The following is a 21628-nucleotide window of genomic DNA, read 5'->3' as shown; positions in this document are numbered from 1 at the left end:
CAGTTCCATTGTTTTTATAATTTTAAGTACTGAAAACATTCATATAAATAAGTAGAATGTAATGAAAGAAGATTTGTTTAGCAGTGTCATTCAGTTTTTCTGGCTTTTATGCCAAAAATCATTTGCCAAAATTTATTTTTAATGGTCTCTTAGCTTATTTAGGTCTTCAATTTTGTTGAAAGCAAAGAATTGGAAACCACTTAACACAGGTAATGATTTTGTTGCCTAGTTTATTCATTCAATTACTTAACACCTACTCTAGTGTTTTTCTTTGTTTGGCTTTGTGAAGGTTTATAATGCACTCCACCGTAGTAAGATTCAAAGTGAGGGAGAGAGAGGACTCTGGGTAAATGAAAGAGGGTGCCTTGTTAGTTAAGGTTGCCTTCTCAAGCAAATCAGTTTTAAGAAAAAGTACCTGTGGAAGTTGAGAATCTGGAAATAGTCTCTTCAAATTTTCCTTGGAAAGTCTTATGTTACCTTACACCCATGAAGATGTAGGTGTTTGTTTTAAAAATAGTACACTTACCTAAAAGTCTAGGTATCTTTTTTTTCAAACATCCTTAAATATAGGGATGGGCAAAAGTAGGTTTACAATTGGAGTACACAAAACAGTTTATTATTTATTAATTATTATATAATTTATTTGTATTATAACTGTAAACCTATTTTTGCCCACCCATGTATCATAAAAGTGCTAACAAATCATACACATCACTTAGTATTTTATTAAGTATTTTCCCAGTTCTTACACAAATCCTTGTGGTATACATAATCTTTATCTTGTGAAACAATATTCTGCCCAAAACAAAATCAAATGACAAAATGTCTCAATAAAATGAAATAGTTGGGTAAAGCCAGTGGGGGCAGGGAGGATTAATTAATTATTTTTTAGACACTTCCTGGTTTTCTAACCTTATCAGTTTTCAGAGTAGTAAGGCATCTATCTATAAATATAAAAGCCTAAGTGACCAAACAACTGGTTGACTGGTCGCTATGATATGCACTGACCACAAGGGGGCAGACGCTCAACGCAGGAGCTGCCTCCTGGTGGTCATTGCGCTCCCACAGCAGGAGTGCCGCTCAGCTGACCAATAGGCACCAGATGCAGGGCTCATGGCTGGCCACCACAGCCCAGAGACCACAGTGGAGTGGCAGTGAGCCTACCAAGCAGCAGTGGAGCTGGGATGAGCAGAAGTAGCAGGCAGGAGTGGCAGGTGGCGTTGAACTGCTGGTTTTGGCCCGGTCCCCGAGGCTATGCCAAGGGATCCCACCAGTGCACGAATCCGTGCACCAGGCCTTTAATTAAATTGTAGAGTTGTTAGGTACTTTTGCCTTCTAATGTAAAAGTATCCTTTATACATGAGGTGCGTATGAACTTTTGAATAGTTTATGATAGAAGCTCTGTAGCTCATGAAGTATATTGTGCAAAAAATAGTTACATAAAGCTCTGATTTTTACAATAGATTAATATACCTAAGCAGCCTTTGAGTTCAAGCTGTTGCATTATCTGGGAGAAATAGGTAACTCCTTTTTGTCTTTCAAGCCACAGTTATAATTCTGAGAGCCTAGTTATTTTAAGATTGCTTTCAGTGATTGCATGACAGACAGTGGTGTGTGTGTATCTTTCTAATTTCTGTAGCCTTAAAAAAAGGAGTACTTATTGTTATGACCTGTCACAACTTTTTTTTTAGTGATGGAAAACTTCTGTCTAAACTACTTGCTGTGAAATAGAACTATAAATCTCAATAATCAGTAAGTCTTGCCATAGCCGGTTTGGCTCAGTGGAGAGAGCGTTGGCCTGTGGATTCTTGATTGCCAGTAGGGGCGTGCAGGAGGCAGCTGATCAATGGTTCTCTCTCATCATTGATGTTTCTATCTCTCTCACCTCCCTCTGTGAAATCAATAAAAATATATATTTTTAAAAATCAATGTCTTACATTAGCCATTTCATAGACATTGCTGATATCATAAAATAATTCTAGATACTGTTGGGAAGATACAAAATGATTCTGCACAAAAAGCAGTTGTACAAACTTGTAATCAGAGAACACTCTTGGAGTAGTTTAACTTGGGAATTTTGACTAAAGAAAAACTTAGTTGGCCTTCTTAATTTTTCTTGAAGGATGGGTCTTCAGTTAAGGAAGTTGAAACCTACCACCGGAAACGTGTTTTAAGGACTTTGAGAAAAAATGCACAGAATTCTTCAGATTCTAGTTTTGATAAGAATATGGAAGTAACGGAGAAACATGCTAACGGCAGGCATTTTACAAGGTAATACAAGTTTTTCAAATGCTAATTCAGATTAGTTTTAAAGTAATATTTTAGGATTTGCATTTAATTTTTAAGTGTATTCTTGACTGCTCATCAAGATTCCAGGGTTATAAAATGTCCTTTATAAATAGTTTTATTGAAATACACCCAAGCCCATTCATTCTGTTTATGACTGCTTTCCTGCTTCAAAGTTAGAGTCGTGTGAATGTTTGTGATAGAGACTATCAGGCAAACGAGCCTAAAATATTTACTAAACAGCTTACCAACTGCTATAAGGAGAAAAGTGCTTCCCTTCCTCAATAGGCAAAAAGAAAAGGAAAAGTAAAACACCCCTTCAGTCATTGTGTCCTTAGTATCTAGTTCAGCCGTGGGCAAACTACGGCCTGCGGGCTGGATCCGGCCTGTTTGAAATGAATAAAACTATTGAAAAAAAAGACCGTACCCTTTTATGTAATGGTGTTTACTTTGAATTTATATTAGTTCACACAAACACTCCATCCATGTTTTTGTTGTGGCCCTCCGGTCCAGTTTAAGAACCCATTGTGGCCCTCGAGTCAAAAAGTTTGCCCACCCCTGATCTAGTTGGAACCTAGTTTATAAAAGTAGACCTACATGGTATGGAAGGAGGGGCCCTTTTTATGAGAAAAGTCTCTATGAGCCTGTTTCACAACAGGTTTCTCAGACTTTGTTTAGCCATCCTATATAATAAAAGCCTAATATGCTAAGTGTCTGGTCATCTATTCACCAATCAAAACATAATATGCTAATGATATGGTAAGGCCACTCAACCACTCGCTATGATGTGCACTGACCACCAGGGGGCAGACACTCCAACCTGTAGGTCAGCTTGCTGCTGGGGTCCAGCCAATGGGGACTGAGTGAAACAGGCTGGATACACCCTGTAGCCCTCCCACGGCCCTGCCCCAGCTGGCCAACCTCCTGCATCCCTCCCTGGCCCCGATTGTGCACTAGTGGGGTCCCTCAGCCTGGCCTGCACCCTCTTGCAATCTGGGGCCCCTCACGGGATGTTGGAGAGCCAGTTTTGGCCCAATCCTGCAAGCCAAGGGACCCTACTAGTGCACAATTTCATGCACCGGGCCTCTAGTAATTTATGTAAGCATAAATATTCTCAAGCTATTTTTTAGTGTTTGTAGGTTATGTATCTACAGTTACTTACTCTCCAAGCTGATTTAAATTTTTGTTCGTATATTATGATACAGGATTTAAAATCATGTCAATTATTTTGAATCATTTAATTTTTTTTCAATAGGCAGTTGGCCAGACAGCAGGCTGATAAAAAAAAAGAAGAATGCAAAGAAGGTAAGTAATGTTAAAGGCATTTTTTGATGTTGTTAATTCTCACCCTAAGATACTTTTACATTGAATTTAGATTGAGTGGGAGAAATGGAGGGAGTGCGAGAGAAAGAGAGAGGAAAACATCACTGTGAAAGGGACACATTGATCAGTTGCCTCCCGCACTCACCCCAACCAGGGCCAGGGAACGACCCAGTTATGTGCCCTTGACCAGGAATTGAACCTGAGATCCTTGAGTGAAGGCCAACTCTCTGATTATTGGGCAACACTGGCCAGGACTAAAGGCATTTTGAATGTTAAAAAAACATAATGTTTTGTTTATTAGGTACATTGTAGTACATACAATAAACTTCCCTTATTTAAAGTATACAGTTTGTTTGATTTTGACAAAAGTATATGCCATGACATCACCACAATAAGGTAGTGAAGAGCAGTGAAGGTAACCATCACCCTCCCCCCCCTCCCCCCCGCCCCAGATTTCCTCAGGTCCCTTTACTATCCCTCCTGACCCCCCAACCTTCTCCATGCCCTCTATCCCCCAAAGTTCCTGAGCAACCACCAATCTGCTTTTTGTCACTATCGATTCATTTGCATTTTCTAGCATACTCTACTTATAATTTTATAATTCTATAAGTAGAATTATACAGTAGGCATTCTTTTATGGTCTGGCTACGCAGCATAATTACTTTTGAGAATCATCTATGTTGTTGCCTTTTGTTGCTGAGCAGTACTCCATTATATACATATTAGAGGCCCAATGCACAAAATTCATGCAAGAGTAGGCCTTCCTTTCCCGGCTGCTGGCATGGGCTTCCCTCCAGCCGCTGGCAGGCACCCAGGACCTGGGCTTCCCTCACAGCCCCAGCTTCATCCAGAAGGTCGTCCGGTCTAATTAGCATATTATGCTTTTATTATTATAGATGCCACAATTTTTCCTGCCCCATCCCCCTACCCCACCAGTTTTATTGTGATATAATTGACATAAAATGTTGTATAAGTTTAAAGTGTTCAATTAATATTGATTTGATACTCACTCATATATTGCAAAATGATTACTAAAATAGCTTAGCTGACACCTGCTTCTTGTCACATGATTACTATTTCTTTTTTTGTGGTGAGAATATTTAAAAATATATTTTATTGATTTTTTACAGAGAGGAAGGGAGAGAGACAGAGAGTTAGAAACACCGATGAGAGAGAAACATCAATCAGCTGCCTCCTGCACATCCCCTACTGGGGATGTGCCCGCAACCAAGGTACATGCCCTTGACCGGAATCGAACCTGGGACCCTTCAGTCCGCAGGCCGACGCTCTATCCACTGAACCAAACCGGTCAGGGCATGTGGTGAGAATATTTAAGATCTACTCTCTTAGCAACTATCAAGTATATAATACAGTATCATTAACTATAATCACTCTGCTGTAGATCCTCAGAACTTACTCATAGCTAGAAATTTGTACTCTTTGACCAACATCTCTCTTTAACCTTTACCCTCCAGCCCTTGGCAACCAGCATTTTTGTCTCTTGCTATAAGTTTAGCTTTTTTAAATTCCACATAAAGTGATATCATGTGGTATTTATCTTTCTCCATCTAACATATTTCACTTAGCATAATGCTCTCAAAGTTCATCCATGTTATCGCAAATGGCAAGCTGTCCTTCTTTCTCATAATAGTTCATTGTGTGTATACAGCAGGTCCTCAAATAATGTCATTTTGTTTAATGTCGGGGTTTTTTTAATTGATATTTAGAGAGAAAGGAAGGGAGAGAGAGAGAAACATTGATTGGTTGCCTCCTGCAGGCCCCCTACCAGAGATGGAACTCGAAACCTGGGCCACATGTGCCCTGACCGGGAGTCAAACCGGCAACCTTTTGGTGCACAGGACAGTGCATAACCAACTGAGCCACACTAGCCAGGGCTATCCTCATCTCATAACATCGATGAGATGCTGTAGGAACTTAATTCTTTAAATTAATTAGCCTAATGTAAAATTGGTTTCATTATGTGTTATTTTGCTTAAAGTCACAGAATCTATTTAGAAGAGTGTTACGTGAGGACTTAACTATATTCCTTTTCTTTTTTGTTGTTTGTTAATCCTTAACAGAATATTTTTTTCACTGACTTTTAGAGAGTGGAAGGGAAGGGAGGAGAGAGACATCCATGTGAAAGAGACATATCAAATAGTTGCTTCCCACACACACCCTGACTGGGCTGGGGATTAAACCTACAACCCAGATATGTGCCCTTGACCAGAATGAACCTGAGATACTTCAGTGCACAGGCTGACCCTCTAACCACTGAGTACACCAGCCAGCGCTCCATGTCTTCTTTATCCATTCATCCATTGACGGACAGTTAGGTTGTTTACCACAATTTCCTTCTTTCTCCACCCCTCCCCCGCCGGCCAATTTCTTTTGTTGGATGTTTGGGTTGTTTTCAGTTTGGTGCTAGCACAAAACTGCTTTGAACATTTGTGTACAAGTCATTGTGTTATATATAGCTTTCCTTTTCTCTTGAGAATGGAATGGCTCGATTATATGATAAGAGTATGTTGTAACTTCATTTTTGTTTTCTAATATTTTAATAAAGGCTAAGTTCAAGATACTATAATTCTGTTATGTGAAAGTGTAGCTGTTCAGTCATTTATTTTAAAGTTCTTTTTAAAGTGCTATTTCTATTTCTACTTATTTTCATGTATTCATCTATGAAGACAAAGTAATTCCAGTTACTCGGTCATTGAGGACTAGAAACATTGTTCAGACTCCAGAACACTTGCATGAAGAGAATGGTGATGTTGAAGTTCGCCGCAGTTGTAGGATTAGAAGTCGTTACAGTAGTGTGAACCAATCTGTGCTATTTGATAAACTTATAACAAAGTAAGTAAAAATTATTTAGATCAAGATGATTTAGGTGACAAAAACTTTTTGTTGGGGAGGGGTCATATGCCTAGCCTGAATATTTATATATATGTGTTTTTTTATTTTATTGATTTTTTACAGAGAGGAAGGGAGAGGGATAGAGAGTCAGAAACATCGATGAGAGAGAAACATCGATCAGCTGCCTCCTGCACACCCCCCACTGGGGATGTGCCTGCAACCAAGGTACATGCCCCTGACTGGAATCGAACCAGGGACCCTTGAGTCCACAGGCCGACGCTCTATCCACTGAGCCAAACCAGTCAGGGCGCCTGAATATTTAATACATTTAGTTTATGTTAAGCATAAAGGAGAATGATTACTAGAGGACTTCATAAAAATTCTGTATACATACTTATTTTTAAAAATATAAAAAATATACAAATAAGAAATAGAGATATTTAAAATGCCAGTACTCCAAGAATACAATGGAAGGAAAATTAAGTTTTTTAAAATGCAATATTTTACAGTGTTAGTTTATATTTATGTAAATTTTTTTTTAAGCACTGCTGAAGCTGTACTTCAAAAAATGGATGACATGAAGAAGAAGATGCGTAGACGGCGAATGAGAGGACTAGAAGACTTGACAGTGTTTAATGAAACAGAAGAAGTAAATATATTCTTCTATCAAGGGGATGATTTAATAATCTTTAACCTTTTCTATAGGACCTATTCATTTTTTGGTTAAATTGATCATCGTTTTATTCAGCATTTGTTTGATTAGTCACTAGTTATGGCTGGAATTCTAAGAGTTTATGGCTGTAAATATATATATATATTTTAAAATATATTTTTATTGTTTTTATTGATTTTTTACAGAGAGGAAGAGAGAGTTAGAAACATCGATGAGAGAAACATCGATCAGCTGCCTCCTACACACCATCCACTGGGGATGTGCCTGCAACCAAGGTATATGCCCTTGACTGGAATCGAACCTGGGACCCCTGAGTCCGTAGGCCGACAAACCAGTTAGGGCTAAATATATTTATTTTAAGCAACATTGAAAGGTCCTATTGAATTTCTTAAATAAGTGTACTAAATGTTAATGGCTTTTATTTAAATGTTTTTAGGGGAATCTTAACATGTACACAAGAGGAAAACAAAAAAGTATTCAAAGAACTGATGAAGAAACAACTGATAATCAAGAAGGCAGTGTGGGTTAGTCTTTTCTCTTGTTCTATCCCTGAGTTTGAATATTAGTACTTTTATTTAGTAGAATGTAGCCTTTTTATTTAGAAGCTGTAACAGTTATGGTAGTTTGGGAGAGATCAGAGGAGTGGTCATAATTTAAAAGAAAAAAGTGAGGGCAGGGAGAGCTTAAATGATGGTATGTTTTGTTTGGGAAAGTATTTGAAATCAGCTATTCTAAAGCAACAAAACTGGTGTTCTTGTGTAGTACAAGATAACAGATATCTACAGATAACACATTTATCTATTTTAATTTTTAAAAGAAATTATTAAAGTTTTGCTATTCTGTTTAGGACTTTTCTTGAGTGAAAACCAGTTGTCTGAAATGCATTTTAAATGTCTGGTGTTTTACATGATCATAAGTAGATTATTTGAGTTATTCTCTTATGTAACTCCGTGACAGCCAGAAAGGCTGGATGGAATGTACAAACTGAAATTTAAAAGGCAAAAAGCTAAGTAAGGAGATACTTAAATTTGTCAACATGTTATATTTATTTGAAGCTTAAGTATAGTCATCTATATTTATGAAATTAGCAGTAATACCATAAGCTTTAGTTTGGTACTTACTGACAGTAGCCTTTATTTTTAATTTATTTTTAAAATTTTTATTTATTGATTTGAGAGAGAGAGAGAGAGAAAATGAAACACGGATTTGTTGTTTCATTTATTTATATGTTCATTGGTTGGTTCTTATATGTGACCTGAACCTGCCAACTTGGCATCTCAGAATGACAATCTAACCGACTGAGCTACCTGGCCAGGGCTAACAGTAGCCTTTAAATTTTTTTCTCTAGTTCCTTTTTTCTTCCTCTAGTTGTTTTTAATTCTACAGTTATTTTACTTCATTAAAAATTATTTAATGTTGTGAAAGAATTAAATTCTTTATATATATATATTTTTTATTGATTTCAGAGAGGAAGGGAGAGGGAGAGAGAGAGAGAAACATCAATGATAAGAGAGAATCATGGATAGGCTGCCTCCTGCACACCCCCTACTGAGGATCAAGCCCACAACCTGGGCATGTGCCCTTGACCAGAATCGAACCCGGGACCCTTCAGCCCGCAGTCTGACGCTCTATCCACTGAGCCAAACCAACTAGGGCATAATTAGATTCTTCTATACAAGAAGCAATCAATGAATGCATGAATAAGTGTAACAACAAATGGATGTTTCTCTTTTTCCCTCTCTCTCTGAAATCTACCGGTAAAAAAAAAATGGAAAGAAAAAATTAGCTTCTTTCTATGGATAATCTAGAAGAGCCCAGCCGGTGTGGCTCTGTGGTTGAGCATCAACCTGTAAACCAGGAGGTCACTCTTTGATTTCCTGTCAGGGCACATGCCCAAGTTATGGGCACGATCCCCAGTCGGGGGTGTGCAGGAGGCAGCTGGTCAATGATTATCTCTCATCATTGATGTTTCCATCTCACTCTCCCTCTCCCTTCCTCTCTGAAATCAATGAAAATATATTAAAAAGAAAAATAATAATTTAGAAGTAAATACATTTTAACAGAAGGGTCTCTTTCTCAGTTACCCTGTGTTAAAAAGTGTTAACATTTTGGTGTGAGTATCCTAAGAGTAAATATATTTAAATTGTAGAATCATCTGAAGAGGGTGAAGATCAAGAAGATGAAGATGATGGTGAAGATGAAGATGATGATGATGAAGAAGATGGAGAAGAAGATAATCAGAAACGATATTATCTTAGACAGAGAAAAGCTACTGTTTATTACCAGGCTCCATTGGAAAGTAAGTGCTATTTTTTTCCCAGGAGATGTAATTATATTACCTGTGTCTTTACTGCCCTTCCTCTTTTATTATTTTTTTAGTCTTTATTTTGCATAATACTCATAGTTTTTGTCTTTCTTAACCTATCTTAAAAGTGCAATAAGTCAATTCTTCGAAAAAGAGTTAACTGTTAGTTATTACCCAAAGCAAATAATTGGGCTGTTTTGAAATTTCATGTCTGTCTTTAATTATTTTAGGTTTCACAGCTTTCTACTTAATTTGTCAGTTTATATAACTAGAACTGCTTATGGTTTATGTTATAGTTGTGCCTCAATGCTTATGAGCATATACTTGCAGGTCTGATAGTGAGCTGTTATCTATCAGTATAATCATAATGGTTATTTATGGCCAGCGTATGTTTGGTTGTTGGTGTATGTGCTGTGCATATTTTCAGTAGAAGCCCTGCACACATAAATAATTGAAAATATGAATTGTAGAATATTCTATAGTAAATGTGTACTAATATTTTCATGGAAGGGGCAGTACCTTAGTGTTTATATGAAGAGTAAAATTACCTTCAAACCTATTTATATGTCACGTACATTCTAACTCCTCCTTTCAGAACCTCGTCACCAGAGAAAGCCCAACATATTTTATAGTGGCCCAGCTTCTCCTGCCAGACCAAGATATCGATTATCTTCTGCGGGACCAAGAAGTCCTTACTGTAAACGAATGAACAGGTTTGGTTTTGAAGTAGTAATTGATTTATGACAACATAATTGTGGCTATGTTAAGGTAGGATTCTAGAGTCTTAGGATTGAGGATATCAGAATACAATTCTAGAATCATATATTTGGGCGAGTAGTTAACTCTGCCTGTAGTGCTTTAATTTCTACTACCATTGACTAGTTTTTGCTTCCACTAATAGGAATTGTTAGTAACTACCATGGTAAGGTAGTTTACTCTGTTGTTCCACACTTTAATAATAGAGAGCTACCTTTGCTTCAGTGTTTACTGTATTCCTAGCTTGGTATTAAGCATTTTATGTAGACTATTTTCTTTAATCTTTACGTTAAGTTAAATATAGGTTTAATCTTGTCTCCACATACTATCACAGATATATTTTTCTACGATGAAAGCGTTCTAAGTTACATTGCTTCTAGACTTGTCATGACTCTGACCATCTTTTTCTTAAAAATTTCTTTCTTTTATAAATGTAGTATTAATTTTCTCTATTTAAATTATTTGTGGGTTTCTTTTTTTTCCACATCCCAACATGTGTTGCTTGTTTTTCATATTTAAATCCAAACAGGTAATTCTTGTTATTTCCTCTTTCTCCTAAATAACAAAAGTTTTTCTAATCTATTAGAACTTTCTGGATAATAGTAACATTGTAGTAGTTCGTGAATGAGGGAGCTCATTAGTGAAGACTATAAAGGCAGGAAAAAATGACACTAGTGTGGGAAATGGCACTTTTTCCCTAATAATAATTTGGTCAGAAGTAAGACTGAAGTCCTGTGAGAATTCAGCTATTTGAACAGTTCTTAGAAGTCTCCTCCTAGAAGCAGACTATCTGATCATGTTTTGGTCATGAAAGGCAACACCTTTGTAGGTGCTGACAAATTTCGTGTCTTCTAGGAAAAATATAAAACTGTATCCCTGGGTCTTTTAATTTCAGAGTGCCAAAATCACAAGTGTACATTTTAGATTTCTTGTGTCATCATTCCGTTTCTCACAACTAGAAGACCAGGAAGGCAAACTCAGCCTTCCTGGGCTGTTCAAGATAAATTACACTTGAAAGGAGGCCACATTGTCGATACTTTTCATAGGCCCTTTGTTAAAGGCCAATATTTTGATATTGGATGATATTCAGAAAAGGAGAGTAAGACATATTGCTCCCTGGAATCCCCAATAATCATGAGGCCCAGGCAGTTCTTGGTTGCCTGACTCAAGGGACAGATCTCTATTTGATTCAGCAGAAGAGAGAGGCCGGCAGTTACTTTGAGATTTCATTTCTTCCCTCATCTTTACTGGAAGTAGCATATTGGAAATAACTTACTTATTGACTGACTACCTCTACAATCATCGCCTACAGTGTATCTTGTAGCAGGTAGGAATTTTTTTGCCCTTTTTGGTTCACAGAGTCTACTCTTTCTCTCTATATAAAGTGTCTCACATTGTTGCATAGCTCCTTGGGTACAGGATTTCTTACCCCCTCCAATTATTTAACAAATGTCTGAGTACTGCCATGTGCCAAATACTATGGATATAAAAACGATGAAGCCAGGATTCCTGCCCTTGGCTGTCATAGACTAGTGGAGGATCCTGGCACATTTAAATTAAAGTGTGAACTATGATTTACGATGTATCCTAGAGTCATATTATGTGGCTTGATGACCTTCTTAGTGTTGATTTTGGTAACTCTTTAAACATTTTCTCTTTCATCACAGCTTTATTGGGACATAATTCACATACATATAGTTCACCAATTTAAAGTATACAATTCAATAGCTTTTAGTATATTCACAGAGTTGTGCAACTATTACAGTAAATTTATTTTATTTTAAAAATCTCAATGTTTCTTATTTTAAAAGTGTTTATTGATTGACTTGAAAGACAGAATGAGAAACATGGATTGTATTGTTCCATTTATGCATTCGTTAGTTGATTTCTTGTATGCTCCCTAACTGGGGATTAAACCCACAACCCTGATATATGGGGACGGCACTCTAATCAACTGAGCTACCTGTCTAGGGCCCACAATAATTTTAGAATATTTTTCTTGCCTCAAAAAGAAACCTATACTCTTTAGTTATCACCCCCCACTCCCAATACTTCTATCCCCCTACCCCTAAGCCACCACCAATCGACTTTCTGTCTTTATAAATTTGCCTATTTTGGGTATTTCATGTAAGTGGAATCTCTTGTGACTGGCTTCTCTCACTTGGTATACCACTTTCCAGGTTCGTTAAGTGTAGTGGTATGTATTAGTACCTCATTCCTTTTCATTGCCAAATGAGATTCTGTTGTATAAATATACCATATTTATCCATTTATCAGTTGATGGACATTTGAGTTGTTTCCACTTTTTGGCTGTTAGGAATAATGCTACTGTGAACATTTGCATACAACTTTTTTTGGATATATGTTTTCATTTCTCATGGGCATATACCTAGAAGTGGAATTGCTGGGTCAAATGCTACCTATATTTAATGTTTTGAGGAAGTGCCAGATTGTTTTTCAAATGGCTGCCTTATTGTACATTCCTACCAGCCAGAGGTCCAGTTTCTCCATGTCTGTCTAACACTTGTCATTACCTGGCCTTTTGAATGTAGCCCTTTAAACCATTTCTTTTTAACTTTCTTCACAAGGTAGTGTGAACATCTCATTTTTTTTCTAACAACTTTAATGATACTTTGCTTAGCCTTTTTATTTTTTAATCAAGAGACCAGCTTCTGTTTATAGTTCATGTTCTACTACAACTACTTAGGCACGGAAACAAAGCACACATCCAAAGAATCATTTGAACATTGCTTTTAGTATCATGGCAAATGGTTAAAAAAGCTTTCAGCCACAGTGAGGGAGTTTCCAAGGGTCTTTTGGCAACTTATCATAGCAGAGCTTCAGGAATACTGCCTTTAAGCAGGAATTTCTTCCTTATGATTAATAACCTCTAGTCATCTAAGGATTATCCTTTAGCGTGATCTACAGTTTCTGGAACAAGACTAGTCCCTTTGAACAAGAAGATAATATAATACAATTGTTTCACCGGTATTCCAAAGTACTCCTTCCTAGTTAAGGAACTACAACTGGCGACTCTAGCACTCTAGTTAGATTTATAGTGCTTGTCCATGCCAAATTTTTCAACAGTTTTTTGTAAAATGAAAAACACGTACACACACACACACACACACACACACACACACACACACACACTTGGATATGTGTGTTTAGAATCTTTTTTAAACTGAAATAATGGCCTTTCTTCAGTATAGAATAATTATGAAGAACCTGGACCCATGATTATAACAGCTCAGGTTGCCAGCTCAGTTCTACCACTTATTAGTGACTTTGGGCAAGTTACTTAACTTCTCTATGCTTTAGTTTTTTGATCCACACAATGGGAGTAATTGCACCTATTTCATAATATTGTGAGAATTAGATGACTTAATACATGTAAAGCTTTTAAAATATTATCTGGCACACATTAAGGGCTACATGTAATATTGTAACTATACTTTCAATGTTTTAAAATAATTCAGATTTGTAAATCAAATATTGGAAACTTTATGACAGTCCACAAAGTCTTGTTTTTTGCTTGTAACTTTACTGGTTTGTGAAATAAACAACTGGAAATCACCAGTATAGTAGTGTATAGGATTTTTGTAATAGACAGGCATGAGTTTAAATTCTGACACCATCATTGACTAATTCTGATATTTTGAACAAGTTCTTTAAACTATGAGCCACATTGGCTCTGACTGTAAAATGAACCTACTTTTCCAAAGTTTTAGTTAATATTATATGAGATAATATGTCAACCACCTGGCACAGGAAGCACTTAGTAAATGTTAGTCTCTTTTTTTAAATTGTGAAGTTAGTCTTAATTACATGTGAATGCATACTGAATTCACATACAATTATGTGACTACAAGTTAAGAGTCTCTTTGTAATATTAACCTATATATATAAAAGGCTAATATGCAAAGTGTCCCCCCCGGGAGTTCGATCACTCACTATAACATGCGCTGACCACCGGGGAGGGGTGGCGTGGAACAAAGGAAGGCCTGCCAGCCTGGCAAGAGAGGCCATGGCTGGCGGTAGGAAGGCCCCAATTGGCCCTGATCACCGGCCAGGCCTAGGGACCCTACCCATGCTTGAATTTTGTGCTCCAGGCCTCTAGTTGTAATATAAAATTGGTAGGTTTTTTATATAAAATTTCAGACTTATACTAGATAGTTTTAGTTTTAGGCTGATCACAAAGGTGTTTAGGTAGGTGGACAGTGGAGGATTATTTTCTCACTTATATCTATGTTTCCACAACCCTTTTTCCAAAACCTTTGGGCCATTTGTGCTTCAGAATTCATATTTTTGAGAGGGATTTACAAAGGTAACACGCAACATAAACATCTCCAGTAGTGTCTGGGCCAGCACTCCTTAGTCAAATACATTAATTCTATAGCAAAACATGAGTAATCATAGTAAGTGGGACAAATGGAGACTGAATTGCCTTTATGACATTTCAGATCATGTTTTGCTAAATGTATAATGGAAAAGCTTGTTTTCAGAGTTTTTTAGGTACAAGATTTTGGACCTACATTATGCAGGCAATAGAAAAGTGAACCTTTTATATTTTTGAAAATATCTACTTAACCATGATTGCACTCTGACTCAGAAAAAGCTCTAGACCCGGATCCAATGGAATAATTAAAGGTTTTCCAGCCAGATTCTTTGTTTGCGTTTTGTTTTTTATTTGTTTGATTTTTCCCTGTGGGTCTTTTGCAACTGTCCAAAGGTAGTAAAAATGATTTAAAAATTCTTTGAATATTCATAGCACTTGGGATCTTATTTAATACTATCAACCAGGCTAAGAATTTCATTATATTTTTATTTTTGTGTGTGAGAAGATTGAGATACGGGTTTGGTAACTCATTTACATTTACACAGTGGTTAAGTGGTAGTTGTGAATTTATGGTTGATGATATACTGTAGATAAAAGGCTATTGTATTTGTCCCTGTTTCCTAGCATTTTTTTTAACCCTTGAGCCCCTCGGGTTTGTATGAAAATTCTCATGTTCTCCTTCTAAGGTTATTTGACATTTTAAAATAGGTGATTCTCTTCCAAATGTAAAATTATATATATATTATAATATTGAAAATAATTTCCTAAAATTACTGTCCCAAAGATTCTGATACCCTCTTTATCTCATTTTTCTTTGAGGGTAACTGATTTATATAAAGACTAAGAAGTTAATAGTAACTGCCTAGACCAGTGGTTCTCAACCTTCCTAATGCCGCGACCCTTTAATATACAGTTCCTCAGGTTGTGGTGACCCCCAACCATAAAATTATTTTCATTGCTACTTCATAACTAATTTTGCTACTGTTATGAATCGTAATGTAAATACCTGATATGCAGGATGTATTTAGGCGACCCCTGTGAAAGGTGTCGTTCGATCCCCAAAGGGGTCGCGACCCACGTGTTGAGAACCACTGGATATGCTCTTAGTGAACATTTGACGGTCAGCTTACCAGAGCCTTTTATCTTTTTTTCTTTCCTCTTAGTTATCCAAGTCTTTTATTTCCTTCAAAAGATTCAGCCAACAAAGCTTACTTCATTGGTTCAGCAAATGTATTAATTTTAGGATAAACCATTTTGGATTATTAGGTATTTTCTGATATTTACATCTTATGCCTTTTTTCCTCTGCCATTCTTCATCATGATTTTAGTTTTCTTCTTTACTTCAGGCGAAGGCATGCTATTCACAGTAGTGATTCTACTTCCTCTTCCTCTTCTGAAGATGAACAGCACTTTGAGAGGCGCAGGAAAAGGAGCCGTAATAGAGCTATCAACAGGTAAGTGCTATATTGAAACCTTTTAAAACTACCACCTTTTTTTTTTTTTTTAATGGTGAGACAGCTGAATAATTTGGGAATAAGAACAGTTTGACTGATTAAAAAATTACACAACAGATTAATGTTTAATAACAATGCAGCCCTAGCTGGTTTGGCTCAATGGATAGAGTGTTGGCCTGCGTACTAAAGGCTCCTGAGTTCGAGTCTGGTCAAGGGCACATGCCCGGGTTGCAGGCTCGATCCCCAGTAGGGGGCGTGCAGGAGGCAGCCGATCAATGATTCTCTCTCATCATTGATGTTTCTCTCTCTCTCCCTCTCCTTTCCTCTCTGAAATCAATAAAAATATTTTTTTTAAATATATTTTATTGATTTTTTACAGAGAGGAAGGGAGAGAGATAGTTAGAAACATTGATGAGAGAGAAACATCGATCAGCTGCCTCCTGCACATTTCCCACTGGGAAAGTGCCCGCAACCCAGGTACATGCCCTCGACCGGAATCGAACCTGGGACCCTTCAGTCTGCAGGCCGACGCTCTATCCACTGAGCCAAACTGGTTTCGGCAATAAAAATGTTTAAAAACAATGCTGTCTTGTTTGAAATATCTTATTGAAACTAATAACAGATTAGAACATGTTTTCTTGTGTAACCATTACACACAGCTCAAAATAATTCAATTTTTTTCAAATATACTTTTAAAAAAAACCAATAATGCATTCCTATTGTAAAATACTTTAGGAAAATTGAAGGGTTTACTCATTTTATAACTCCTTGTAATATAAGTTCACATATACTAACCAACTTATTTGAGTCTCACACTAATTATATGAAGTAGACAGGGCAAAGATTATTTCCATTTTACAGATGTGGTTGGGTGATTGAAAAATGCAGTTCTTGGATCCTAATAATATGTTCTTAGAGTAGGCCACAAATGCTTAACAAAGTATTTGGAACATAATAATTGAAGGGGCATGCAAATCAGCCATTCTTTGTATCCTAAACTTTATATTATCACATTAAAACTGCCCTGTCCAATATGGCAGCCACTAAGTCACCTGTGTCTATTAAGTACTTGAAATGTAACTACCATAATCTGAATTGAGATATATTGTAAGTTTCTATGAAAAACACATTCTTGAATTCCAAAGATTTAGTACAAAAAAAGAAAATGTAAAATAGCTCAATTTTTAAAATACGAGTTTTGCATGTTGAAATGATAATACAGGATTTTTGGATAAATTGTAACAAATAAAATGGATTATTAAAATTTTACCTTTTTATTGTGGCTAATAGAAATTTTTTTTTTTAATATTTTATTGAGTTTTTACAGAGAGGAAAGGAGAGAGATAGAAAGTTAGAAACATCGATGAGAGAGAAACATCGATCAGCTGCCTCCTGCACACTCCCCACTGGGGATGTGCCCGCAACCAAGGTACATGCCCTTGACCGGAATCGAACCTGGGACCTTTCAGTCCGCAGGCCGACGCTCTACCACTGAGCCAAACTGGTTTCGCCACTAATAGAAAATTTTAAATTATAATTTTGGCTTGCATTTCATTTGTTGGAAAGCAATAAATCAAATCATCAAAAAGCTGTATACTTAGACTTCTTGGATTTTTCTTTGCTTTCATTCATAGAAATACGCATCTAATCCTATGGACTTTATATTATGCAGTTATATTTCTTTTTTTAATTGCTGATATTTTACCATAGTAACTTTATTTTTACTTATTTTTTAATCCTCACCAAGGATATTTTTCCATTGATTTTTAGAGAGAGTGGAAGAGAGAGGGAAAGACAGAGAGAAACATGGATATCAGAGAAACACATCAATTGGTTGCCTCCTGCACGTGCCCTGACGAGGGCCTGGACCGAGAGGAGCCTGCAACCACGCTACATGCCCTTGACCAGAATCGAACCCGGGACCCTTCAGTCCACAGGCTGAAGCTCTATCCAGTGAGCCAAACCAGCTAGGGCTGTATTTCTATTAAGAATTATTTAAGACATAGTCTTTAAAAAGCTGCAAGTGCAAACTTGTTCATGTTAGATTTCACAGTATAAATTTCTCGTAAAGTTTGGGGATAGCAAGAATTGTCACTTGGGATGAGCATGGTGCTTCCACTTGTGTTCAGTTGCAGCAGTTACTCTTTGCTTAAGCATTCTGGTACAAGTTATCTTAACCTCTAACATAAGCAGTTTTCATTTTTCCAACACAAGCAGGTTCTTTTAGGCACATTCTTTGTAACATACCATAACCGGTTTTGAAAGTAGTTAGAAAAGTAGTGATTCATTGTTGCCTGAAAGGGTTGGTGTAGACCAGATGCTGGTGGATTATGATGATTTTGCTGAGAGGTATTGTAGCAGAGTTGTTGCAGATTTGGAGACACACTGCTTGGATTTCTGAATCTGCCACTTACTGGTTTGTGATCTTTGGCATTTTAGTTTACCTTACCTGTGTGGGTTTGTTTTCTTTTAAAAGAAGGGAAATAATAATATCTACTTCATAAGACTGTTGGAGGATTTAATGGATTAATATATCTAAAATGTTAGACACGATCATTATAATTATAATGTGTATTGATACAATCTGAATTCTCAACCATGAATTACCTTATGGTAATGCAGCTTCTTAAACACGGGTATTTTCATTTGATTGTATTTCTTTAATACAATCTGATTAACCTCTGATATAACCTCTTTCTAACAAATTCTCAACCTATATAGAAAATGAGGAAGCTGAAATACATAATCTTAAGATTGCTCTTGTTGAAATTTAATTTATTCTTAAATTTTTAAGAAAAATGCTTGTATTTTATCATGGCATTTGGGGGAGAAAGGTGAGTTGATGGTTTTGTTCGTTTTTTTCACATCTTTTTAAAATAGGTGCCTGCCACTAAATTTTCGGAAAGATGAATTAAAAGGAATTTATAAAGATCGAATTAAAATTGGAGCAAGCCTTGCTGATGTTGATCCAATGCAATTAGGTTCTTCAGTGAGTACTGTACTGAAATGTATGCTTGAACTGTAATAATAGTGTTCTTTAACTTTAGTTTTAAAGGTGTGTTTTTTTATCAGTTTAATTTTTACAGACTTTTTTCTTTTTTCTTTTTCTTTTTTATGTTTAGACCACAACTAAGTTATGTTTTAGTGTTAACTCAGTTGATTGTGTTTAGGTTATGTATCGTTTAGGGATAGAGTGACATTTTAATTTTGACTCCAAATCAAAGAATGTCTGTATTTCCCTTCCATCACCAGGTACGATTTGATAGTGTTGGTGGTCTGTCTAATCATATTGCAGCTCTAAAAGAGATGGTGGTATTTCCATTACTTTATCCAGAAGTCTTTGAAAAATTCAAAATTCAACCTCCAAGGTAATTTAGTTATACATTTTATTTTAGCCCAAAATCTGCATTATGCTACTGTTGTCCAGATAATGCTTCTCTGTTGAAATATTTTAGGTCTACAATAATTTGTATGTTTTTCCTGCAAGGTCCTGGGTGCTTTGAATATTTTTACTTAATGTTTAGCTTAAAAAATGTTTTCAAAATTAATTCTCCATGGAGAAAAAAGATTGTCCATGGTTTTTCAAACATTTAGTGAAATTCCTTCCATACATACTTTTTTCTCATTTTTAAAATTTAGTTTAAATTTGTATCATAGTAATACATGTACATAGTTTTAAAAATTAAATTGTACCATAAGTCTTTAAAGAAAGGTAGTAACCCACTTCTCTACTCTCCATTTCACTTCCCATGTCTGTGGAAAATTAATTTAAGTAAACTTTAAATTAGTAAGCTTTTTTTTCTTTAGCATTGTAAAAGTTGTATACTGTAAAACAATCAGTTAAAACATTGGTGAATTCAGTTTTGGTCTTTAAAATTATTTTTTAGGAATATTACTCAATCATAAAAGTTTTAATCAGATATTAATATTAAGTTATAGCATTTCTTACAGAAAATATTGGAACTATCTAGTTAAAGTAATTTAGTAAATTTAAAAAGGAAGAACAAAGTCCCTGAATTTTTCCCCTCTTTATTTCTCCTTTACAACATGTATTTACTCCCATAGAAATCAAATATATGATTGTGTAAACTTGTTTTCACATACATTCTCTTTGTATTTTAATAACTAAGTAATATTCCATTATGTGGTTGTGTCACATTTTATCTGCTTTTGCTGTTGCTGACTGTGTAGTTTTTTCCTAACTTCTCATTATCATAGTGTCAGTATTATGTACATCTCATTGCTTCCTCTTTGTGTGAACCCTTAATTCCTTCTTTAAGATAAAGTCTCACAAATTAGTTTGTTGGCTCAATAGATACATTTTTATTTTTTTGAATATATTTTTATTGATTTCAGAGGGGAAGGGAGAAGGGAGAGAGAGAGATGGAAACATCAATGATGAGAGAGAATCATTGATTGGCTGACTCCTTCACGCCCCACACAGGGATCAAGCCCAAAACCCGGCATGTGCCCTGATCAGGAATCAAACTGTGACCTCCTGGTTCATAGGTCAATGCTCAACCACTGAGCCTCACTGGCGGGGCTCAATAGATATGTTTTTAAAGTCTGTACCTACCTTGGTTTTTGTACGTTGAAATCACTGTTGTTTTTTCCATTTGTTTGTTTAGTTGTTTTCTTACCAGGTGCTTTATTCTTTACATCTCTATTTGATTGCCTCTTATTGTCTTTTCTTTTATAGTTTATTAATTTTTAATAGATTTCATCTGTCACTTGTGACTTTTCCCCTGCCATTCTTATTTTGTCATTGCTATTTTTCTGGGATTTTCCTTTTTATTTATTTATTTTTTAAAAATATATTTTATTGATTTTTTACAGAGAGGAAGGGAGAGGGATAGAGAGTTAGAAACATCGATGAGAGAGAAACATCGATCAGCTGCCTCCTGCACACCCCCCACTGGGGATGTGCCCGCAACCAAAGTACATGCCCTTGACTGAAATCGAACCCGGGACCTCTCAGTACGCAGGCCGACGCTCTATCCACTGAGCCAAACCGGCTAGGGCGGGATTTTCCTTTTTAAGTGTTTATTTTCAAGGGTAGTTATTTGATGATCTGAAACTGATTATTTCATATTAGTTTCGTAGACTTTAATTTATGACATATATTTCTATACCCTTTTAACATTTCTATTAAGAATTATGAGCCTGACTGGTGTGGCTCAGTGGTTGAGCATCAACCTATGAACCAGAAGGTCAGAGTTCAATTCCTTGTCAGGGCACCTGTCCAGTTGCCAGTTCAATCTCTAGTATGAGGCAGCCAATCGATGATTCTCTCTCCCTCTCCCTTCCTCTCTCAAATCAATTAAAAAAAATTTTTTTTTAAGAATTATGAATAAAGCTCATTTTCTCAGAATAAGAGCAACAAATAACTTTGGAACTTTGTGGAAAACAAAGCAAAGCAATAGGTTACCCTATGGCAGTGATGTCACAAAAATTATTTTAAATTATTTACACTTCTTAGTCCCTATCACCCAACCACCATTATTTAAGTTCTCTTTTGCCTTCCTTTCCTATTTAGTTCCAACATGTTTTTTAACAAAACTTTTAGTGTTATGTTACTGTGACTGAAGCCAAAGATTGTAAACTATGAAGTCTTTATTTTAAGTGTAACTTTTATGCCA

At 36.2% G+C, this 21628-nt stretch overlaps 1 protein-coding gene across 1 annotated transcript in view; it reads left to right on the top strand.

The window, feature by feature from the left end:
• The window catches only part of ATAD2 (ATPase family AAA domain containing 2), a 58970-nt gene that overhangs the window by 5502 nt on the left and 31840 nt on the right, over positions 1 to 21628 (top strand). The window contains exons 2-11 of the mRNA XM_081111599.1: positions 2123 to 2271; positions 3542 to 3591; positions 6297 to 6462; positions 7006 to 7111; positions 7572 to 7659; positions 9285 to 9434; positions 10036 to 10153; positions 15882 to 15989; positions 18870 to 18978; positions 19242 to 19357. Of these exons, the coding sequence (XP_080967725.1) occupies positions 2123 to 2271; positions 3542 to 3591; positions 6297 to 6462; positions 7006 to 7111; positions 7572 to 7659; positions 9285 to 9434; positions 10036 to 10153; positions 15882 to 15989; positions 18870 to 18978; positions 19242 to 19357 (1160 nt within the window). The remainder of the gene's footprint in view (positions 1 to 2122; positions 2272 to 3541; positions 3592 to 6296; positions 6463 to 7005; positions 7112 to 7571; positions 7660 to 9284; positions 9435 to 10035; positions 10154 to 15881; positions 15990 to 18869; positions 18979 to 19241; positions 19358 to 21628) is intronic.

This window comes from Myotis nattereri (genome assembly GCF_964212035.1).
Source record: "Myotis nattereri genome assembly, chromosome: 17".
Classification (NCBI taxonomy): Eukaryota; Metazoa; Chordata; class Mammalia; order Chiroptera; family Vespertilionidae; genus Myotis; species Myotis nattereri.
This window is presented reverse-complemented; position numbering and strand designations above follow the sequence as displayed.